This window comes from Trichomycterus rosablanca, chromosome 4, assembly GCF_030014385.1.
Source record: "Trichomycterus rosablanca isolate fTriRos1 chromosome 4, fTriRos1.hap1, whole genome shotgun sequence".
NCBI lineage: Eukaryota > Metazoa > Chordata > Actinopteri > Siluriformes > Trichomycteridae > Trichomycterus > Trichomycterus rosablanca.
The window spans coordinates 1,438,389-1,461,697 of NC_085991.1; the positions used below are offsets into that span (position 1 = coordinate 1,438,389).

The 23,309-nt window shown below is 44.6% G+C and overlaps 1 protein-coding gene across 3 annotated transcripts; it reads right to left on the reverse strand.

The window, feature by feature from the left end:
• Positions 1 to 992: 992 nt before the first annotated feature.
• On the reverse strand, positions 993 to 21,840 carry prkag2b (protein kinase, AMP-activated, gamma 2 non-catalytic subunit b). Of its 3 annotated transcripts, XM_062993750.1 has the most exons (16): positions 21,598 to 21,839; positions 17,658 to 17,729; positions 13,890 to 14,139; positions 11,534 to 11,757; positions 10,651 to 10,705; positions 10,358 to 10,458; positions 10,105 to 10,186; positions 9,399 to 9,457; positions 8,664 to 8,709; positions 8,474 to 8,528; positions 7,910 to 8,036; positions 7,669 to 7,834; positions 3,968 to 4,005; positions 3,565 to 3,711; positions 2,653 to 2,746; positions 993 to 2,550 (listed from the first exon to the last, which is right to left on the reverse strand). In XM_062993750.1, exons 1-16 carry the CDS (start codon positions 21,685 to 21,687, stop codon positions 2,498 to 2,500), a joined length of 1,659 nt encoding a protein of 552 aa, XP_062849820.1. In that variant the 5' UTR covers positions 21,688 to 21,839; the 3' UTR covers positions 993 to 2,497. The 3 variants fall into 3 exon arrangements, with proteins under 3 accessions (XP_062849820.1, XP_062849819.1, XP_062849818.1); XM_062993749.1 differs by having other exon boundaries at positions 7,669 to 8,036; positions 11,549 to 11,757; positions 21,598 to 21,840; XM_062993748.1 differs by having other exon boundaries at positions 7,669 to 8,036; positions 21,598 to 21,840.
• Between the last annotated feature and the right edge of the window lie 1,469 nt (positions 21,841 to 23,309).

The window sequence follows — 23,309 nt, forward strand, 5'->3', positions numbered from 1 at the left end:
TCTATCCATCCAACCTTTTATTTACCCATTCAACCATTTATTTATTCAACTATCCATCTTTTCATTCATTTAGCCAACCTTTTATTTATTCACCCATCCATCTATTTAACTATCCAACTATTAATTTATTCATCCAACCATCAATCTATTCATCCAGTTATTCATTCATTCGTTTATTCATAAATTTTTTATTAATCCATTAATTTTTTCATACATTCATCCATCCACCCTTCTATTTATCCATTCATTCATCCATCTATTTATCTATCCAACCATTCATTAATTTATCCACTCACTTATTCATCAATCTGTTTATTTATTCATCCATTCATCTATTCATTAACGCATTAATTTATCCATACATGCATTCCTCCATACATTTATTTATTTACTCATCCATTCATATATTTATCCATCCATCCATCCATTAATTTATTTATTCATCCATTAATTTATTATTTCATTCATTTATCCATTCATATATTAATCCATTCATTTATTCATCCATCCAACCTACCTACCTAACTAAACTGAGTGGTGGACTTTCTCATTTCATTCTTCTTCTTCATTCTGGATTTCCCCCCCTTTATCTCCCAATTTAGTCATATCCAATTCCCTACTGTGAATCCACTGCTGATTACAAAACCATTAATCTGATCAAAGTGAGTCAGATCACCCCCCCAATCTGTAGCCGCTTCTCTTTACCTGCCAGCATTGGGTTCCCACACAGAGCCCGGCAGTCACATATATATCACAACGGCAGCGGAAAGAGAGCCCCGCCCGACCCTCCTCCCTCAGACACGCCCGGCCAGGTTACTTAGTGAAATTTCCTCTCTCCGTCTGTCACATTATCACATGATTACTCACTGAACTAAACTGAGTGGTGTGGTTTCTTCTTTCCTTCCTTCCTCGTCCTGTCACAGAACACGATGAAGTGGTGAGTTTTACAGCGCTGAGACGCGTTAAACAACCAGCTCACACACACACAGATGTGAGGAAAACGTTTGTTTATTTAAAGTCAAACATGGTAGAAAAATAACTTTAGGAACATTAGTGTCGCCCCGCCGGAACATAAAGAGCAGCTTCCTGATTCTCATCCCAAATCAGAGTAAAATTACAAATAGAATTAACTATAGAACAACCGTTCTGTTCACATTCAATCGTCCACCGGTCTGGATTCAGATCAACACACACAAACACTGTCTAGATTCCGATTCCACAACGTAACCAGAGCTCGATCGGAAATAAAGAAAAATAATCACATCAGAATCACATTTACATTCTCATTCAAAGCAACTTACAGTCATGACTGTATACACTGCAAGCAATCGAGGGTCAAGGGCCTTGCTCAAGGGCCCAACAGTGGGAACCTGGCAGGCGTGGGGCTTGAACCAGCGACCTTCTGAATACCACTGCCCACAACGTCACAATCGCAAAACAATCACACAGTGTCCAGGCAAAATTTAAACGAGTCAGGTGGATTCGGCCGGATTTCCCCCCCTTTTTCTCCCTAATTTAGTCATATCCAATTCCCCTGGTCCATATCTCCCCTCCAGTGCTGCAGACCCCCCATCAAAATACGTGTGACCAGAAAAACCGTCTATAACAGAACATCTTAGAGAACCGCTGGAATTCCTTGAAGTTTAGAGAACTGTCCTGACCTAGGCAGTGTGGCTGGATTTTCTCCACCTCTGAGGTATCCTCCTACATATCCAGTTCCCTCAGTTCTCTCAGATGTTCCTTTCACTTTATTTTGGAACAGATCGCTCGGAGCTCATCGATTGGTCGGTGAAGACGATTGGCAGCCGTGTTACCAAAAGTATGTGGACACCCCGTTCCAAAACCACGAGCACTAATATGAAGTTTAGAACCCTCGCCCCCCTCCTCTAGGTGGCAGCCTCACGTCATCTTAGGGTGTTCCGATTCACCCTAACGTTGGTCAGTTATGGACACGGCTTTATTCCTTCTAGGAACGTGGTCATTAGGAGGGTGTCCACATACTTTTGGCTATAGTGTTAGCGCACATATTACCTCTGCTCAACAGCCATACATAGAAGTACGCGACAGGATACGATTGGCTGTTGTTTTATGGTTCAGAAATAGGCTTACTGTTTGATTCGGTTCTCTCTGAGCTGTTTCTGAGGGATATCAGCGCAAACCCGTGTGTCTAACACCCACCGGCCGGTCGGGCGCCTACACACAGACATGATCGGAGGAAGTCGGGATTAGAAAAAAAGACCCTGATCAGGATTGATTACATTCATGGTCGTGGCAAGCAGACGTTGTTTACACAGCACAGGTGAGGATTCTGTCAAGCTGAAACAGTTTCTCCACCGGGGGGCGCTGTGGTCACGTCCGAAAACTGTTATAATAAAGTCGGACCCCAGAAGCGCCTGATTAGGTTCTGAGCGGCGACCCGGTCCGTAAATCAGAGCAGCGTTCAGTCCCGGAGTAACGTCCTTCACCCTGAGCACTCAGAGCGGTGTGCTGACCTTCACTACGTGGTGGTCATGGATGGCCGTTCCAGCTTCTCCTCCCTCCTGGAGATCCCTGAGAAATCAATCAACACGAGTTAAAAAAGGCTGGAGGTATTCAGGTGGTCAGGGTTCGAGTCTCGGCGGTGTTTAGCTGGGATCTGAGGAGGCTTCGTACCTGCAGGAGCGAGGACCAGAGCCTGGAGGATGTCCGACAGCGAGACGATTCCCTCGATACAGTCGTTCCCGTCCACCACCACCAACCTGTGGACCTGCACCCCACAGAGAACATCAGAGAAGATCAAAGAAGATCAGAGAACATCACAGAACATCAGATATCAGAGAACATTTCAGAACGTCAGAGAGAACACCAGACAACATCACAGAACATCAGAGAACGTCAGAGAGAACACCAGACAACATCACAGAACATCAGAGAACGTCAGAGAGAACACCAGACAACATCACAAAACAACACAGAAGATCACAGGACGTCAGAGAACATCAAAGAACATCAGAAAGAACATCAAAGAAGCTCAGAGAAGATCGGAGAACATCAGAAAAGATCAGAGAACATCAGAAAAGATCAGAGAACATCTAGCACAGAACACATTTGGTTCTAGACCTGTCCGGGACTCCTCTGACCTAGGCAGTGTGGCTGGATTTTCTCTACTTAACTGAGCCCTGAGGTACCTCTGAGGAACCCTCAGTTCTTTTAGATGTTCCTTTTACTTAAAGGTAAATTTCCTCTCTGTCCTTTCAGACCTTGGTGAGAGACTACTGTTCTACGTACACTACATGACCAGATGTATGTGGACACCCCTGTTATTGAACGATTCCGGGTGCTTCAACCCACCACTGACCACAAAGCACAGAGTCCAGTTCCTGGACCCAGCGAGCAGCTTGGGGACGAATCGGAATGCTGACTGTGAGCCACGTTTTTTTTTTTTTTTATCTCACAAACGCTCTAGATGGGCACAAATTCCCCACAAACACTCCAAAATCTTTCTAGTTTTGTAATGAGGTGTCCAGCAAGCTTTAGGTCAGGTGTCCACATACTTTTGAGCGTGTAGTTTGAAACTGTCCTGACCTCGGCTTTAGCGATGCGCTCCACGATGGTCTCCAGCGTCTCGTGTCGTTTACACTTCATCACCCCCTCGAAATACTGCGAGCGGTGTCTCAGCGCCTCGGTCACCGTCACCTCCAGATTATTGTAGGTCTTCTCTGATGCCAGATTCTACACACACACACACACACACACACTCGTAAAAGCAGAAGTTATCATGATGCTCCCACCACTGTACTTCGCTGTGAGTTTTGCATTCTCGGTTCTCTGTGCTGCATGTTTTAAGCTAATGAGTTCAGATGATGGTTCTCTGTGTAACTGCTGCTCCTGCTGCTTTCAGCTCGTCCTGCGACTCCAACTTTTCAACAAATGCATCAGGTGACACAAAAAAAAAAAAACTTCAGGAGGAATAAAGTAAAGAACTTACTATGACGTCAAATTTGGAATAAATATCCACGACTTTTCCTGTGTGGAGGAAAAATAACAAACGTCAAAGTCACACTACGACCGTCTAACAACACTGAAGCACAACAATCAAATTAAAATCAATTTAAAATAAGAATTTCACACAATATTTGTGGATATTCACACAATAGACCAATGTTACACCCACGTTACACCCATATTAAACATGTTACGCCCACGTTACACCCATATTAAACATGTTACACCCACGTTACACCCATATTAAACATATTACACCCATGTTACACCCATATTAAACATGTTACACCCACATTACACCCATATTAAACATGTTACACCCATGTTACACCCATATTAAACATGTTACACCCACGTTACACCCATATTAAACATGTTACACCAATGTTACACCCATATTAAACATGTTACACCCACGTTACACCCATATTAAACATGTTACACCCATATTAAACATGTTACACCCATGTTACACCCATATTAAACATGTTACACCCACATTACACCCATATTAAACATGTTACACCATTGTTACACCCACTTTACACCAATGTTACATCCATATTAAAAATGTTACACCCACATTACACCCATATTAAACGTTACACCATTGTTACACCCACTTTACACCCATGTTACACGCATATTAAAAATGTTACACCCATGTTACACCCATATTAAACGTTACACCCACTTTACACCAATGTTACATCCATATTAAAAATGTTACACTCATGTTACACCTACGTTACACTCATGTTACACCCACTTTACACCTATATTAAATATGTTACACCCACATTACACCCATATTAAACATGTTACACCCACATTACACCCATATTAAACATGTTACACCCACATTACACCCATATTAAACATGTTACACCCACATTACACCCATATTAAACATGTTACACCATTGTTACACCCACTTTACACCAATGTTACATCCATTTAAACATGTTACACCCATGTTACACCCATATTAAACATGTTACACCCATGTTACACCCATATTAAACATGTTACACCCATGTTACACCCATATTAAACATGTTACACCCATATTAAACATGTTACACCCATGTTACACCCATATTAAACATGTTACACCCATGTTACACCCATATTAAACATGTTACACCCATGTTACACCCATATTAAACATGTTACACCCACGTTACACCCACGTTACACCCATATTAAACATGTTACACCCATGTTACACCCATATTAAACATGTTACACCCATATTACACCCATATTAAACATGTTACACCCACATTACACCCATATTAAACATGTTACACCCATGTTACACCCATATTAAACATGTTACACCCATATTACACCCATATTAAACATGCTACACCCACATTACACCCATATTAAACATGTTACACCCATGTTACACCCATATTAAACATGTTACACCCATATTACACCCATATTAAACATGTTACACCCACATTACACCCATATTAAACATGTTACACCCAGATTACACCCATATTAAACATGTTACACCCACATTACACCCATATTAAACATGTTACACCATGTTACACCCATGTTACACCCATATTAAACATGTTACACCCATGTTACACTTATTGTTACACCCATTGTTATACCCACATTACTCCAATGTTACATCCATAATAAAAATGTTACACTCATGTTACACCTACGTTACACTCATGTTACACCCATATTACACCCATTGTTACACCCACATTACATCCATATTACACCCATGTTACACGCACGTTACACCCATTGTTACACCTATTGTTACACCCATATTAAACACGTAACCTGGAACACTACAAACACAGCCACATATATCTGTGTGTAGACACCTGGCCGGGCAATAGCACTGTTGGTGATTCGAACCCCTAATTCCAGAGGTTGTGCGCCACTCAAACGCACTATGTATATTATTACAGTGTATCACAAAAGTGAGTACACCCCTCACATTTCTGCAAATATTTTATTATATCTTTTCATGGGACAACACTATAGACATGAAACTTGGATATAACTTAGAGTAGTCAGTGTACAACTTGTATAGCAGTGTAGATTTACTGTCTTCTGAAAATAACTCAACACACAGTCATTAATGTCTAAATAGCTGCAACATAAGTGAGTACACCCCACAGTGAACATGTCCAAATTGTGCCCAAAGTGTCAATATTTTGTGTGACCACCATTATTATCCAGCACTGCCTTAACCCTCCTGGGCATGGAATTCACCAGAGCTGCACAGGTTGCTACTGGAATCCTCTTCCACTCCTCCATGATGACATCACGGAGCTGGTGGATGTTAGACACCTTGAACTCCTCCACCTTCCACTTGAGGATGCGCCACAGGTGCTCAATTGGGTTTAGTCCATCACCTTTACCTTCAGCTTCCTCAGCAAGGCAGTTGTCATCTTGGAGGTTGTGTTTGGGGTCGTTATCCTGTTGGAAAACTGCCATGAGGCCCAGTTTTCGAAGGGAGGGGATCATGCTCTGTTTCAGAATGTCACAGTACATGTTGGAATTCATGTTTCCCTCAATGAACTGCAGCTCCCCAGTGCCAGCAACACTCATGCAGCCCAAGACCATGATGCTACCACCACCATGCTTGACTGTAGGCAAGATACAGTTGTCTTGGTACTTCTCACCAGGGCGCCGCCACACATGCTGGACACCATCTGAGCCAAACAAGTTTATCTTGGTCTCGTCAGACCACAGGGCATTCCAGTAATCCATGTTCTTGGACTGCTTGTTTTCAGCAAACTGTTTGCTGGCTTTCTTGTGCGTCAGCTTCCTTCTGGGATGACGACCATGCAGACCGAGTTGATGCAGTGTGCGGCGTATGGTCTGAGCACTGACAGGCTGACCTCCCACGTCTTCAACCTCTGCAGCAATGCTGGCAGCACTCATGTGTCTATTTTTTAAAGCCAACCTCTGGATATGACGCCAAACACGTGGACTCAACTTCTTTGGTCGACCCTGGCGAAGCCTGTTCCGAGTGGAACCTGTCCTGGAAAACCGCTGTATGACCTTGGCCACCATGCTGTAGCTCAGTTTCAGGGTGTTAGCAATCTTCTTATAGCCCAGGCCATCTTTGTGGAGAGCAACAATTCTATTTCTCACATCCTCAGAGAGTTCTTTGCCATGAGGTGCCATGTTGAATATCCAGTGGCCAGTATGAGAGAATTGTACCCAAAACACCAAATTTAACAGCCCTGCTCCCCATTTACACCTGGGACCTTGACACATGACACCAGGGAGGGACAACGACACATTTGGCCACAATTTGGACATGTTCACTGTGGGGTGTACTCACTTATGTTGCAGCTATTTAGACATTAATGGCTGTGTGTTGAGTTATTTTCAGAAGACAGTAAATCTACACTGCTATACAAGTTGTACACTGACTACTCTAAGTTATATCCAAGTTTCATGTCTATAGTGTTGTCCCATGAAAAGATATAATGAAATATTTGCAGAAATGTGAGGGGTGTACTCACTTTTGTGATACACTGTATATATAATCATAATAAATATATGTATGTAGTGCTCGATCAAAAGTATGTGGACACCCGTCCTAAACACTGTCAAATGTATTGTCTTTGGGATGAATCGGAATGATTGCTGTGAGACACGGGGTTATGGTCAGCCGACTTGTACCTGAATGATCCACGACGGGCAGGGCCGACACCCTCCTCTCCACGAACACACTCAGCGCTCCGCTGATGGGCGTGTCGGGCCGGATGTGGGCGATGTTGGCGTACGTGCCGACGCCCAGCTCGGCCAGCGTCTGCTCCATGAAGGCCGGTTTGGGCATCTGAGAGACCTGTCGGAGATCAGGAGAGTTCGGTGAGCCAGACGTTCCCTCTGTGAGTGGGCACTGGACATGACTAAATCTTACGTTGAGCTGGAGGAACTTGAGGATCCTCTTGTGCGTGAGGATGTACAGGACGTTTCCTGAGACCGGGTCGATCACGGGCAGCCGGTGGATCTTATTTCTGATCAGCGAGTAAACGGCGTCGAATATGCTGGAAGAACAAACACACACATTCATGCATGGCTCAGGGGTTAGGGGCCTCGCTCAAGGGCCCAACATTAGACTTGAATCAGCAACCTAAACTATATGAGCAAATTTATTTGAGTTTCAGCCACAACAGTCGCTCATAGGTGTAATAAATCAATCATATAAAGGAAATCACATGATTCCAACTTTGCAGCAACAGTTTAGGGAAGGTCCTTTCCTGTGCACTAAGCCATATACGTACAAATGCGGGCACAAATTCCTACAGACGCACTCCAAAGTCTTGTGAGAAGCTTCTCAGAGGAGCTGTTGTAGTTCTAACTGACGTTCTACACAGACACGATCGGCTACGTGTCTTAAGGGGGTGGTTTCCTGGTGGAACTGGACCCCCTGCGACCCTGACCAGGATAAAATGAGTGAACAAAGGAAGAAGCAGGTGATCACCTGGCATCAGGTGAAATGTTCACCAGCGGCCTGAAGGTCTCCTGCAGGTACAGCTCTGTTAAAGGAAGAAAATATATATAAATATAGATCTATCTATCTATCTATCTATCTATCTATCTATCTATCTATATATATATATAAACTATTTATTTATATAAGTTAATTATTAATACTAAAAATTAATACGAACCTCGCCACGTTTCAATCTTGTGCTCCTCCAGCTCATAGATCTGCACCTGTGAGAACATCACAGACATCTAATAGATCCCTCACCCTCACACGCACCATCAGATCCATATCTAATAGATCCCTCACCCTCACACGCACCATCAGATCCACATCTAATAGATCCCTCACCCTCACATGCACCATCAGATCCACATCTAATAGATCCCTCACCCTCACACGCACCATCAGATCCACATCTAATAGATCCCTCACCCTCACACGCACCATCAGATTCACATCTAATAGATCCCTCACCCTCACACACACCATCAGATCCACATCTAATAGATCCCTCACCCTCACACGCACCATCAGATCAACATCTAATAGATCCCTCACCCTCACACGCACCATCAGATCCACATCTAATAAATCCCTCACCCTCACACGCACCATCAGATTCACATCTAATAGATCCCTCACCCTCACACGCACCATCAGATCCACATCTAATAGATCCCTCACCCTCACCATCAGAACCACATCTAATAGATCCCTCACCCTCACCATCAGATCCACATCTAATAGATCCCTCACCCTCACACGCACCATCAGATCCACATCTAATAGATCCCTCACCCTCACACGCACCATCAGATCCACATCTAATAGATCCCTCACCCTCACACACACCATCAGATTCACATCTAATAGATCCCTCACCCTCCAGATGTGTGTATGTAATCTTTTGACCTACTAGAGGGGACCTGTAGTATCTGTGCAGGATCCGGATGAAGTCGGTGATGGTCAGCATCCCTACAGCAGACGTACAGAGAAACAAATCCATTTAAACATCGCTCACCACCTGCTCGCTCAAAAATATGTAGACACCCCTTCTAAGAGTAGAAATCATGGTGTAAAGCACAACACTACAGGACTCCCGAGTGGGGAAAAAAGGAATCTGGACGTCAGGCGAACAAATGTTGACGTTACAGACGTCAGGAGAACCCTAGTGCTGTTAAGTACGGTGGAGGAGGTCTAATCCTTCTTGACCTCAACCACATGTCAAGCCAGCAATGCTTTTGCGTCCGAATGCAAGTGAATCCCATCAGTCATGTTCTAAATTCTACTGAAATGCTTCGCGGAAGAGTTACCCACTGACTCCACACTTACGATGCTCATGATGTTCAAACTGCACATTGTGTTTCACCTGAACACCAGCTTGTCCATCCCACTGTATATTTTGCAGCAATAACAGCCTCTACTCTTGTGGGAAGGCTTTGTGTAAGCACCCGCTCAGTCGGAAGAGGCCTGGCTCACAGTCTACATTCCAACTCGTCCTACAGTGTTCAGGTCAGGACTTTGAGCGGAACACACTCAATAATTAGGAGGGGTGTCTACTTACTTTTGTCCTTGCATGTGTGTGTGTGTGTGTGTGTGTGTGTGTGTGTGTGTGTTCTCACCCACGAAGCTCTGAGTTTTGGATTCCCACAGGGGTGCAGCTCGTACCCCGTTAGCCACCAAAGCGAAAAATGCTTTCTTCACCTGCAGCACAGATCAGCAGTGTTACTCCTCCTCCTCTCAGCACCAATGGTATTAAATAAATCATAAATAAATAACTAATATTTTATATTATATAATGGTAAATATTCAGAAACGAGGCCCACAGGGGCCCAGGCGGGGCCCCATCATCCACAGATCAGCTGGAGTTCCCACCTGCAGCGCGGTGTCGAACACCACGAGTTTGGAGCTGGTGGGGATCAGGTCGTAGCAGCGGTGTGATCTCATGAAGCGAGTGTAAACGGTGCTGCCCAGCTCTGAAAGCACAAAAACAACCAGAACGTCACAACACGAGCGCAACAGAGCCAAAAGTATGTGGACACTGAACCGTGAACACGTTAGACATCCTGGTCAAAACCACGGAACCCCTTTACAGCTGTAAACGTCTCTTCTTCACAAGTTTTCTGGTTAAAAAGGTTCTGGTGCAGATCGGAGGTCCGGACTCTCACCATCATCATCGAGGTGAAGCTTCTCCAGCAGAGTTTCAGAGGAACCACCGACGTTCTGCAAAGAGGAACCACGAGAGGTAAGGAGAACATCTACTGATTCAGACCTGAGCATCTTCAGCCCCGTTTCTGCTCATTATTATTATTATTATTATTATTATTATTATATTTAAATAAAAACATCAAACATTAAAAGAAAAGATGTAGATAAAAAATAAAGAAAAACAAACATGAAAGAGTGTAAGAAAAATGTAAAAGCAGTCAGATAAAGAAAAACAAGGGTGAAAACAAAACCCAAAAAGAAAACAGAAGTACAATAAAAAAAAAAAAAAGAAATAAAAAAATAAAAAAGAAATAAAATTTTAAAAAAGAAAAGAAAAGTAAATAAGAAAAAAGAAATAGAAAAAAAAAAAAAAAAAAAAAAGAAATAAAAAAGAAAAAGAAATTAAAAAGAAATAAACAGTAAGGATAAAATAAAAAAAGAAATAAAAAAATATAAAGAAAAAGAATAAAGATAAAAAATTAAAAGAAAAAGAGGAAAAAAGAATTAAAAGTAAATAAAAAAAGAAATAGAAAAAAAACCAAAAAAGAAATAAACAGAAATTGAAGAGAAAAATAAATTAAAATAAAAAAAAAATTATAAATAGGAAGATAAAAATAAAAAATGAATAAATAAAGAAATAAATAACAAAAAAGAAGAGGAAAAATAAAAATAAATAAAATATGGGAAACTTGAGGAAAGCTAAATAACTAAAAAAAGAAAAGATGAGAGTAAAATGTAAAGATTATAAAAGTCCCTCTAATTAAAAACTAAATACTAAATGTTAATAAGATCAAAGAAAAACAAAATAATAAATGATCATGAAGAAGTTCCCAGAGTCCTAACCGAACGCCGCTGTACCAGGTAGGACGGCGGGCTGTAGCTGGAGGGGGCGGGGCTAAACAAAGCCGCGGTGGTGCCGGGGGCGGAGTTTGGTGATGTCACGCTGAAGCGCTGAAGGCCCGTATCAGGAGGAGAGGACAGCGAGCGGAGGCGTCGTTCATCCGGAGAGAAAACCGGAGCACCGGAGGCCGGAGTCAGGGTACCGGGCGGAGACGTGGGTCCAGAAGCTACAACACACACACACATGAGCATGCAGAAGGTGGATTAGCTGCTCTACATTTCTTCAAGAACCAAACAGTGTCCACTTATTTTTGGTCTCAGTGTTTATAACTGTAGGTTGGAGACACAGCACCACCTAGTGTTCAAAACCACACAGGCTGCACAAAAAATAAATCCTTCACTTCTACACCTGGTCAGGGGTGTGGTGGGTCCAGGACTACCCAGAAACACTAGATACAGGGCAAGAACAAAACTAGATGTACCCCTCTGTACCCCTCAGTCCTAATAATGGAGGCGTATATTTTTTCTTCTCTCCGGATGCTAGCGTGTGCTAGTGAAGTGCGTATCACGCAGCCTCATGCTAACTGTTAGTGCAGCGTGAAAAATGGCACCAAGGTACTGAAGGAGGAACAAAAAACGTCCAACCTAAAACCCAGCGACCGGGTCAGGTTCAGATCCCGGAGTTTGGAGGGAAAAGATCCGGTCCAGCCACACACACACACACACACACACACACACACACACACACACACACTCACTCACACACAAACACACACACACGCATATGTGTGTGAGTGTGTATGTGTGTTTGGGTTGTGTGTGTATGTGTGTGTGTTTGGGTTGTGTGTGTGTGTGTGTGTGTGTGTGTATGCGTGTGTGTGTGTATCAGACAGATAAATGTTAGTCTAAGCAAACTTCTCTCACACACTGTGAGACCTTGAGCAGAGCTGTGAAAACCACCACCCCATTCTGGTCAGTGTCCCAGTGGGTCTGATTTATCAGACAAAATGCAGGAACAACCCCAGACAGGTCGCCGGTTCATCACGGGTCAGTTTCTAGTAGCTTCGATTGTCCAGACAGAACGAACCCTGGACACCCAGCTTGAGAATCAAACCCATGTCCTTCATGCCTTACACACACACACAACCCAAACACACACACACACACACACACACAGTAAAAGTGTCCTTGTGCTTAATCAGCCGAGTCTGTAGTACGCTTCTTCATTCCTGTGTCGAGTGTTTCCAGACTGGGGTATAAATATGAGGCGAGTCAGAGATGAGACGCCACTGTTGGGCCCTTGAGCCACGGCCCCTGACCTTGTCGGCCCCAGGAGCGCCGTGTACCAGCCACATTTTTATCGACTTACAATTATGATTTAATACAGTTAGAGCAATTGAGGGCCTTGTTTAGGGGCCCAACAGTGCCAACTTGGCGGTGCTGAGGCTTGAACCAGCAACCTTCTGAAACCAGTACCTTAACCACTGAGCTACAAATTTGCTTCTATTTGATGTAATCTATATTTTTTTAATAATGATTTCTGTATCTGCGTTTGTCCGACCAGCTCGTGCTCAGGCGTCCACATTTTTCGAACCCCGACCCTCCTAAAAAAAGGGGGAACCGCCAAGTCGCCACTGAACGTTAAGTTCACACTCAGCACAGTTCGAGCCAGTAAACAATGGAAATCGTCCAAACCGCGAGTGATCTGTGCACTTCCTGTCGAGGGTTTCGAAAGGCTGACGCGGCACAATACGCGCTCACAGGAAGTTCCCGAACCTCAGCGCGCCGACCGGGGTCTCAGATACGCTAACCGGATCTCATACGCTAAAATGTAATCGGATTAACGCTACGGAGAAGGTACCACGAGGAAGCAGGCTGCCAACAGAGGAGCCGGCAATTCTGTGAGGAAGAGGCCGTGATAGACAGAAGCACGTCCACCTGGAGCGGATTAACGCTCAACAAGGCAACAACAGGTGACTGTCAGTTTGAAGGAACCAACACGTCTATCATCTGCGCCTCCATGCCCCATCTGATGGCCATATTTGGCAAGGCAGCAGGACACGAGTCCATAACCGAGTCACACTGCAACAAAAACGTCAACAATGTGGATAGTGGTAGGTCAGCGGTTAAGGTGATGAACTAGTAGTCATGAGGTTGCTGGTTCAAGCCCCACCATCGCCAAGTTGCCACTGTTGGGCCCCTGAGCAAGGCCCCTAACCCTCAATTGCTTGAATTGTATTCACTGATTTGCTCAAATGTCTCAAATGTAATTTACTTACCGTTTGATTCAGTTCTGCACAATCACTTACAAAAAATATCGGATTTATTTTTAGGTTCTGGGAGGGCCGCGCCCTCTTACCTTTGCGGGACCTGGAGAAGATCTTGATGCCGGCCGGGTTGGACGGCGAGCGGAAGATGCCGCTGAGGTTGAGGCGGTGAGGTGATTTCGGAGGAGAGTCTTGGTACGACGTCTGGTAGGGGAAGATGCTTTTGGAAGGACCGGTCCCGCTCCGAGGACGTACGGGGGCCGATATGGGGCTGGAGGGCCGGGGCAGAGAGGATCTCAGCGGGGACCCTTTAGTGGGGCTGGAGGAGAACGCCTCGTCCCCCTAAAATAATAAAGAAAGAAGCGAAAACGGAGCGAATTATGTTTCTCAACCGGGATCCAGGTGTTTGTAGCCACACCCACTGCGAGCAGGTATATACAGTCAGTTATATAATATTTTATAGATGTACAGTGTATCACAAAAGTGAGTACACCCCTCACATTTCTGCAGATATTTAAGTATATCTTTTCATGGGACAACACTGACAAAATGACATTTTGACACAATGAAAAGTAGTCTGTGTGCAGCTTATATAACAGTGTAAATTTATTCTTCCTTCAAAATAACTCAATATACAGCCATTAATGTCTAAACCATCGGCAACAAAAGTGAGTACACCCCTAAGAGACTACACCCCTAAATGTCCAAATTGAGCACTGCTTGTCATTTTCCCTCCAAAATGTCATGTGACTCGTAAGTGTTACTAGGTCTCAGGTGTGCATAGGAAGCAGGTGTGTTCAATTTAGTAGTACAGCTCTCACACTCTCTCATACTGGTCACTGAAAGTTCCAACATGGCACCTCATGGCAAAGAACTCTCTGAGGATCTTAAAAGACGAATTGTGGCGCTACATGAAGATGGCCAAGGCTACAAGAAGATTGCCAACACCCTGAAACTGAGCTGCAGCACAGTAGCCAAGATCATCCAGCGTTTTAAAAGAGCAGGGTCCACTCAGAACAGACCTCGCGTTGGTCGTCCAAAGAAGCTGAGTGCACGTGCTCAGCATCACATCCAACTGCTGTCTTTGAAAGATAGGCGCAGGAGTGCTGTCAGCATTGCTGCGGAGATTGAAAAGGTGGGGGGTCAGCCTGTCAGTGCTCAGACCATAAGCTGCACACTACATCAAATTGGTCTGCATGGCTGTCACCCCAGAAGGAAGCCTCTTCTGAAATCTCTACACAAGAAAGCCCGCAAACAGTTTGCTGAAGACATGTCAACAAAGGACATGGGTTACTGGAACCATGTCCTATGGTCTGATGAGACCAAGATTAATTTGTTTGGTTCAGATGGTCTCAAGCATGTGTGGCGGCAATTAGGTGAGGAGTACAAAGATAAGTGTGTCATGCCTACAGTCAAGCATGGTGGTGGGAACGCCATGGTCTGGGGCTGCATGAGTGCAGCAGGTGTTGGGGAGTTACATTTCATTGAGGGACACATGAACTCCAATATGTACTGTGAAATACTGAAGCAGAGCATGATCCCCTCCCTCCGGAAACTGGGTCGCAGGGCAGTGTTCCAGCATGATAATGACCCCAAACACACCTCTAAGACGACCACTGCTTTATTGAAGAGGCTGAGGGTAAAGGTGATGGACTGGCCAAGCATGTCTCCAGACCTAAACCCAGTAGAACATCTTTGGGGCATCCTCAAGCGGAAGGTGGAGGAGCGCAAAGTCTCGAATATCCGCCAGCTCCGTGATGTCGTCATGGAGGAGTGGAAAAGCATTCCAGTGGCAACCTGTGAAGCTCTGGTAAACTCCATGCCCAGGAGAGTTAAGGCAGTTCTGGGAAATAATGGTGGCCACACAAAATATTGATACTTCAGGAACTTTCACTAAGGGGTGTACTCACTTTTGTTGCCGGTGGTTTAGACATTAATGGCTGTATATCGAGTTATTTTGAGGGAAGAATAAATTTACACTGTTATATAAGCTGCACACAGACTACTTTTCATTGTGTTAAAGTGTCATTTTGTCAGTGTTGTCCCATGAAAAGATATACTTAAATATCTGCAGAAATGTGAGGGGTGTACTCACTTTTGTGATACACTGTATAGGGTTTCAGGCAGACCATTAGTCTCAACGATTTACGATAAGCATTAGTACCACACTAGTATCACTGAATCGTGAATCAAATGTAGTGAGTCGACTCTTTATTTTCTCTACCCAATAGGGAATCGACTCTTTTGGGAAAGTGATTCATTGAGATTCATAGTGGCGACACTCGTGCCCGATGCTGCCAGCTGATGCCACTCAGGCGCTCTACAGGCAACAAGCTGATGGATGTCTGATGGAGGGAGGGCTGGACGGGGGTGTCACCTCGTTACCGCAACAACAGCGACCCCTACTGTCTGGTCGAGGTACCACAGTGTGAAGGGGAAGGTCTCAGCGGGGTTGTGGACCAGCCTGAGGTTCTCCGCAGCCAGCATGGATTTGGCGAGTGAGAATCGGATATATCTAAATACATATTTTTAATGTTAATTAGTCAGAGGTTTGGTTCAAGTTCTCAGCCTCAGGTTCAAACCTCCGAAGCTCCCTGAATTGCACGCACACACACACACACACACACACACACACACAACCCAAACACACACACATACACACACACACACACACACGTTGTGTCCTCACAAACGTTACTGACGCCGCGTCCACCTCGCAATCGCATGGCAAATAAAACCCGAGCCAATAAAAACAACCTGCAAAAAAAACAAAACAGCAAAGCAACGATACGAGCTCTGAGCTCTCTGAACTCCCACCACTGGGTTAAAGGTCACGGCTCACGGGCGAGAATGTCCACGTCAGTTCCACCTGATCTTCTCCAGAACTCAACCGGATGACTTTTCGCCAAAACCAGGACTGTCGGGATTCACTGTCGGGGGGGGGGGGGGGACACCTTCTTTCTCACAGAAAGAAGGTTCTGGGTTCAATTCCCAGGTGTGTGTGAGCGTATCTGTCTATGAGTTTCCTCCAGCAGTCAAAAGATGTATATGCGTGTCTGTGTGAGCGTACCTATGTGTGTCTGTGTGTGTCTGGATGAGTGTATCTGTGTGCGAGTCTGAGTGTGTGTGTGTGTGTGTGTTTCCTGTGATGTACTGGCGACCTATGCAGGGTGTTTCCTGCTCTTTGCCCAGTGAACTGTACCCACCTTGACCCTGACCAGGATAAAGCGATGCTAAAACAGACGGTGAATGAATGAATGTGTAGCTCAAACACTTGAACTTAATAATAAGGGGGGTGTCCACATACTTTTGGCCATATAGTGAACCTACAGACCCGGGGTGTGAATACTTTTGCACGTGGGCGTGGCTCCTGACTCCAGTGACCCCGTGTTTTCCGCTTCGCACACGTTACGCGCCTCCGACCGGATTCGTTTTTTTCCGAAAACACGTCTGTTTATCACCCAAACACGGAACGTCATCCGGACCGACCCGAGTACGTTCAGGAGCGCGGGAGCTACTGGGAAGTGTGTACAGCGTCAACCTGAGACCGACTTCTTTACAACCAGCCAGCGGTGGATTCTCACAGAGAGCTGCACCACGTACGGAGGATCACACTACGCTCCAGGTCAGCGCCTCCACCAGACGGCAGTGAGGAGAGACCCGTTCCGACCCTCCTTCCCCAAGCCGACTGCGTTTCTTGAGTGCCCGGCCAGGCTGGTAGCACCGCACGTGAAGCAATCACGTAAATAATCGTCCTAACAAACGACTAATAACACGACAAATCACACCCACGATCTCCCGCCACGCCCCGCCCCGCCCCGCCACGCCCACCCCGGCCGAGCAGGTAGACGGGACGTTACCTTTGGAGTTCCAGTTTTATCCGGTTTCTCCTTTTCACCATCCAGAAGAGACGACGTGTACAGACTCAGATCCTGCAGGAACAACAACACAGAACACACCATCAGATCACCACCAGTATGACCAGTTAGTGACCGTTCCTGTTCCTGAGAGGGTTAGTAACGTTTATGGTAGTTATAGACCGTTCCTCAGAGAGTTAGTAACCAGATAGTGACCATTCCTGAACAGAATTAGTGACCAGTTAGTGACCGTTCCTGACAGAGTTACCGTTCCTGTTCCTGACAGTTAGTGACCAGTTAGTGTCCCATCGGCTTTTCATTCATGGTAAACCAGTTTTTAACAGTTCTTGGTTTACATCTGACAATCTGAACAATCTCAAGCTCCTACAGTTGCCGGACCTCGCTGGACCTTTCAGCTGGACCACGTTCCATGGTCAGATGAGACCAAAACAGAGCTTGAGGTGCGTTTGGAACCCACTGTGAAGCACGATGGAGAATCTGTGATGTCATGAGGTCGTTTACCTTCCAAAATCACTGTACAGCCTGTCCAGACACGTGGTATCACGGACTCATGGACAGATGACCTCACATTCATGAATCACGACCGTGTGAATCCATGTCCCGTGTGCCTCCACCGGTCAGCAGAGGTCACACTTCTGCAGTGGAGTTCCTCTGAGAGTTAGTGACTGTTCCTCAGAGAGTAGTGACCGTTCCTGTAAGAGTTAATGACCGTTCCTCAGAGTTAGTGACGTTCCTCAGAGAGTAGTGACCGTTCCTCAGAGTTAGTGACGTTCCTCAGAGAGTAGTGACCGTTCCTGTAAGAGTTAATGACCGTTCCTTAGAGTTAGTGACGTTCCTCAGAGAGTAGTGACCGTTCCTGTAAGAGTTAATGACCGTTCCTCAGAGTTAGTGACGTTCCTCAGAGAGTAGTGACCGTTCCTCAGAGTTAGTGACGTTCCTCAGAGAGTAGTGACCGTTCCTGTAAGAGTGTGACCGTTCCTCAGAGAGTTAGTGACCGTTCCTCAGAGTTAGTGACCGTTCCTGTAAGAGTTAGTGACCGTTCCTCAGAGTTAGTGACCGTTCCTGTAAGAGTTAGTGACCGTTCCTCAGAGAGTTAGTGACCGTTCCTCAGAGTTAGTGACCGTTCCTGTAAGAGTTAGTGACTGTTCCTCAGAGAGTAGTGACCGTTCCTGAGAGAGTCAGTGACCAGTTAGTGACTGTTCCTGACAGAATTAGTGACCAGTTAGTGACCGTTCCTGTTCCTAAGAGAGTTAGTGACCAGTTAGTGGCCGTTCCTGTTCCTAAGAGAGTTAGTGACCAGTTAGTGGCCGTTCCTGTCATGATTCTTGATTTTGAATGAACGGAACTGGACTAGTAATCAGAAGGACGCTGGTTCAAGCCCCATTACTGCCGAGTTGGGCCCCTAAGCGAGGCCCTTAACCCTCAAATGCTCACAATGTATTCAGTCATAAACATCAATCTGCAATTAAAAACTAAAATCTGGTATTAACAAAACTATTCAACCCCCCAGTGCGGCGCTCCAGATTCTGGTCAGGTTTAAAGATCTCAAACACTGAGAGGCTGCAGGTTAGAATCTGGACTGGAACGCAGGGCTGGACTGGAACGCAGGGCTGGTTTGGTTGGTCTAACAGAGCCGGACGATCACCCAGCGGTGCCAGACTGTAAAACATGAGCAGGACTGGAGGTACTGATACACTCTCATACACACATATTTTGGTCCTGGTCCAGCAGCTGGTCATGTGAAGCTGCTTTGGTTCTCCTCCAGCTGTTTCCCGCACTTCCTCCTCCTGCTGTGTGTAAACACCTCCACACGGACGCGGTGTTTGATCAGAGAACCTGAAGGATGGGATTAGTCTGGTGTTCAGGTCTGATACACAGACTGGGTTTGGTATTTACCCTGCTGCGGATCATAGTTTGGTCTGTGGTTTTACGGTGTTGAATAAATCAACACCTCAGTGTTTAATTACCTGTTATAGTTGAACTTGTGTTTACGATGTTATTAGTATCATTTTACAGTATTACACTTACCCCGAGTGTTGAATCAACATCTACAGACTTAAATTAACACCTACTAAACACCTACAGTGCTTACAGTCAACTAACAACTACAGTATTCTGCTAACACCCAAATTGTTGTATTAACACCCTTTGTGCTGTACTAACACCTACAGTGTTCATTAACACCCACTGTGCTTTATAAACACCTACAGTATTGTACTAACAACTGTAGTCTTTTATTAACACCCACTGAGCTGTATAAACACCTACAGTATTTTATTAACACGTACAGTGTTCATTCACACCCGCTGTACCATACTAACACCTACAGTCCTCAATCAACACCTACACTGTTCATTAACACCTGTGCTAAATCAACACCTACAGTGCTCAACCAACATTTATTGTGTTGCAGTAACACCCAATGCACTTTATAAACACCTATCGTGTTCATAAACACTGACTGTACATTATTAACACCAACTGTGCTTTATCTCCAAATAGTGCTTCACAAACACCTGTAGTTTTGAACTAACACCAACTGAGCTTTATAAACACCTACAGTGTTGCATTGACACCTCCTGTGCTTTATAAACACCTAGTGTTCATTAACACTCACTTTAAGTTATTAACACCTTGTGTTGTATAAACACCAACTGTGCTTTATCTACAACTAGTGCTTCAAAAACACCTGTAGTACTGAACTAACACCTGTACTGTTGTATAAACACCCACAGTATAGTACTATGATCTATAAGGTTGTAATAACATTTACAGTATTTAACCAACAACCAACCTTTATTTTCTAGTATTAACACCCACTGCTTTGTATTAACACCTACAGTGCTCAACCAACATTTACTGTGTTGCAGTAACTCCTAATGCACTTTATAAACACCCATAGTGTTGTATTAACACCCAGTGTGCTTTATAAACACCTACAGCGTTCATTAACACTCATTGTATGTTATTAACACCAACTACAGTGCTTTATAAACACCAGTACTTTTGAACTAACACTTATATTGTTGTATGAACGCCCACTGTGCTTTATAAACACCTATGGTGTTGTACTATCCCCAACGACAAGGCTTAACTCCTACTGTATTGCAATAAAACCTGCAGCACACCTTTCCAAACCCAACAACACTGTACCTACTGTTAAAATAGTGTCAACAGTATTGTGCTGAGGTTCCAGTAGAACCCAAAACATTTGGTTCCAGAAGCGTGTTAGTAGCCGTTTAAAGTGGCTGATTAATGTGTGATCAAAAGTATGTGGACACTTGATAATCCCATTTGAGCCCCCCTCACTTTGCAGCAATAACAGGAGAGTCCTTCCTCCTTGTTTGATCGTGTCTGTGTGAACTAGTCAAAAAAATGCATTTTTAGAGTCAGGCTCCAACGTTGAACCAGAAAGCCACGTTCCGATTCATCCCAAAGGTGTTCCATGAGATTAAGGTCAAGGTTCTGTGCAGTCCACTTGTCTTTATCGACGTGTTTGTGCACAGGAGCTGGAACTGCTGTCACTGAGGAAGTTTGGTTCAATAATTCAGTCAGAGAAACAAATCTGTAACAGTTGCACAAATCACTGCAGCCACAGAACTGTTCTGACATTCAGAGTGAGAGGAAAGTCTTTTCTCAGGAGTTTACACTTTAATGACACGTCATAAGCTGTTATTAGCTGTTATTAGATGTTATAATCAGGTGTCCTGATCTGATAATGAGTGTTTATGATTTATGTGGCTCAGAATGACCTGTAGACTGAACTGAGTTCACATTAAAGCAGAACTGCATGGTTGTGTCTCTGCACCAGTGCAGTACAGTGCAGTTCAGACCCTCCTGCATGAATAAATCTGATCATTAAGAGATTCACACTGAACTGGGAGGAAGTAAAAAGTAATGGAACCCAGGCAGCAGGACTCACAGGCATGTGGAGGCGCAGTGATCTCTTCTTCTTCAGGTTCTTCACCCTGGACGAGTCGCTCTTCTCTTTATCCGCCGCTGTGCTCCCCATCTCACCTCGCTGCTTCTTTATTTCCACCTAAACTCTAAAAAACTCTACAGAAAGTTAAAGTTGCAGCTCGTATTGGAGCTGAATTTACAGAAGCATGACTAAAATGGTGTCACTCCAGTTCCTTAATCCAGTTTGCGCTGTGCTCGGGGTTGCCAGATTGGGCAGGTTTCGACTGCACAGAGCACATGTGTGGAGAAAAAACACACCACCACGCCCTCGTACAAAGCGAACCTGAACAGGGTCGCTGAACCTGAACAGGGTCGCTGAACTAATCCAATGTAGGGAGTGCAGTAGGGTGGGTGCTACACATTAACATGAGCCCTGTGGACCTGGGTTCGATCCTGGCTTCCATTCACTACCTCTGACAGAAAGTACAGTGTGTTTGGGACATGTCCACTGTGATTATGTTATTAAGTGGACTGTTTAGTGAATTAAGACACGTCCACACTGGACTGATGGTTTGTGTGTGCTATATATGTTGAATATACTGTGATTTAGGACACGTCCACAGTACTAATAAAGTTTGTACCTGCGATTATGATCACCATACAATATTGAACGTGTTTGTATATTTTAGGACACATCAACTGTAAGATATTTTTTAATAAAACACGTTCAAAGTGGATTGCGACGCTAACAAGCTTTTAAAGTGTACGGATTCTACATCAATCTGGCAACACGGAATCCTCTTCGTTTACAAACAAGAGCAGCCACTGCCTTACCAGGTATGCTCACACCCCCGTGGTGGCCAGATTGGTTTGAATTCCTCTTCCCCCTCAAAACGTGCCTAAAAATCCCTCTTAACACATGTTGAGCAATGCCAGTGCCCAGAGAGGAACGTGTTGACTTTTGACCCCTGATATTTTGACTGTAAACAGCCTTGGAACTTGATAACCTCAATCGTTGCTTTAAAAAACGAGAGACATTTTTGGTATTTTTTAAACTTTCTTTAACTTTTCTGTGATGGAGTGATCCAAAAATCTTTCAAAACATACAGACAGCATGTTCAACATTTGGTTATATGTCCCTATATTTGTTTGTGTTTTGAGCAGTTAAGCTTCTGGCACAGCTCAGGTTGGATCTTTGACCGCTCTGCTCGGGTTGTTGCACCACTTTTCATACAGTCCAAAATGCGGCTGCTAGGGTCCTGACATTTACCCGAAAGTCTGACCACATCACCCCTGTTCTGGAAAAACTACATTGGCTGCCAATTTCCATGCGTATTAAATATAAAATTCTGGTCCTCACTTTTAAAGCACTTCTTGGTCTCGCCCCCGCCTATCTTACTAATCTTCTCACACGTCGCCCACCATCACGCAGACTAAGGTCGTCAGACACAAATCAGCTCTCTGTTCCTAGATTTAGGATGTCCACTATGGGCGGCAGATCCTTCAGCATTGCCGCCCCAACACTCTGGAACTCTCTGGCCTCGACTCTTCGCTCTATCTCTTCTCTTTCTGTTTTTAAGGTGTCTCTAAAGACCCATCTCTTCTCACAACATTTTCATTCTACTTCTCGAACCTATATTTCTAACCGATCCTCACACACTTCTGTTTGTTTTTGTTTTGTTTCCTCTCTCTATTACTGTACAGCGGCCTTGAGCTTGGTGAAAGGCGCTATAA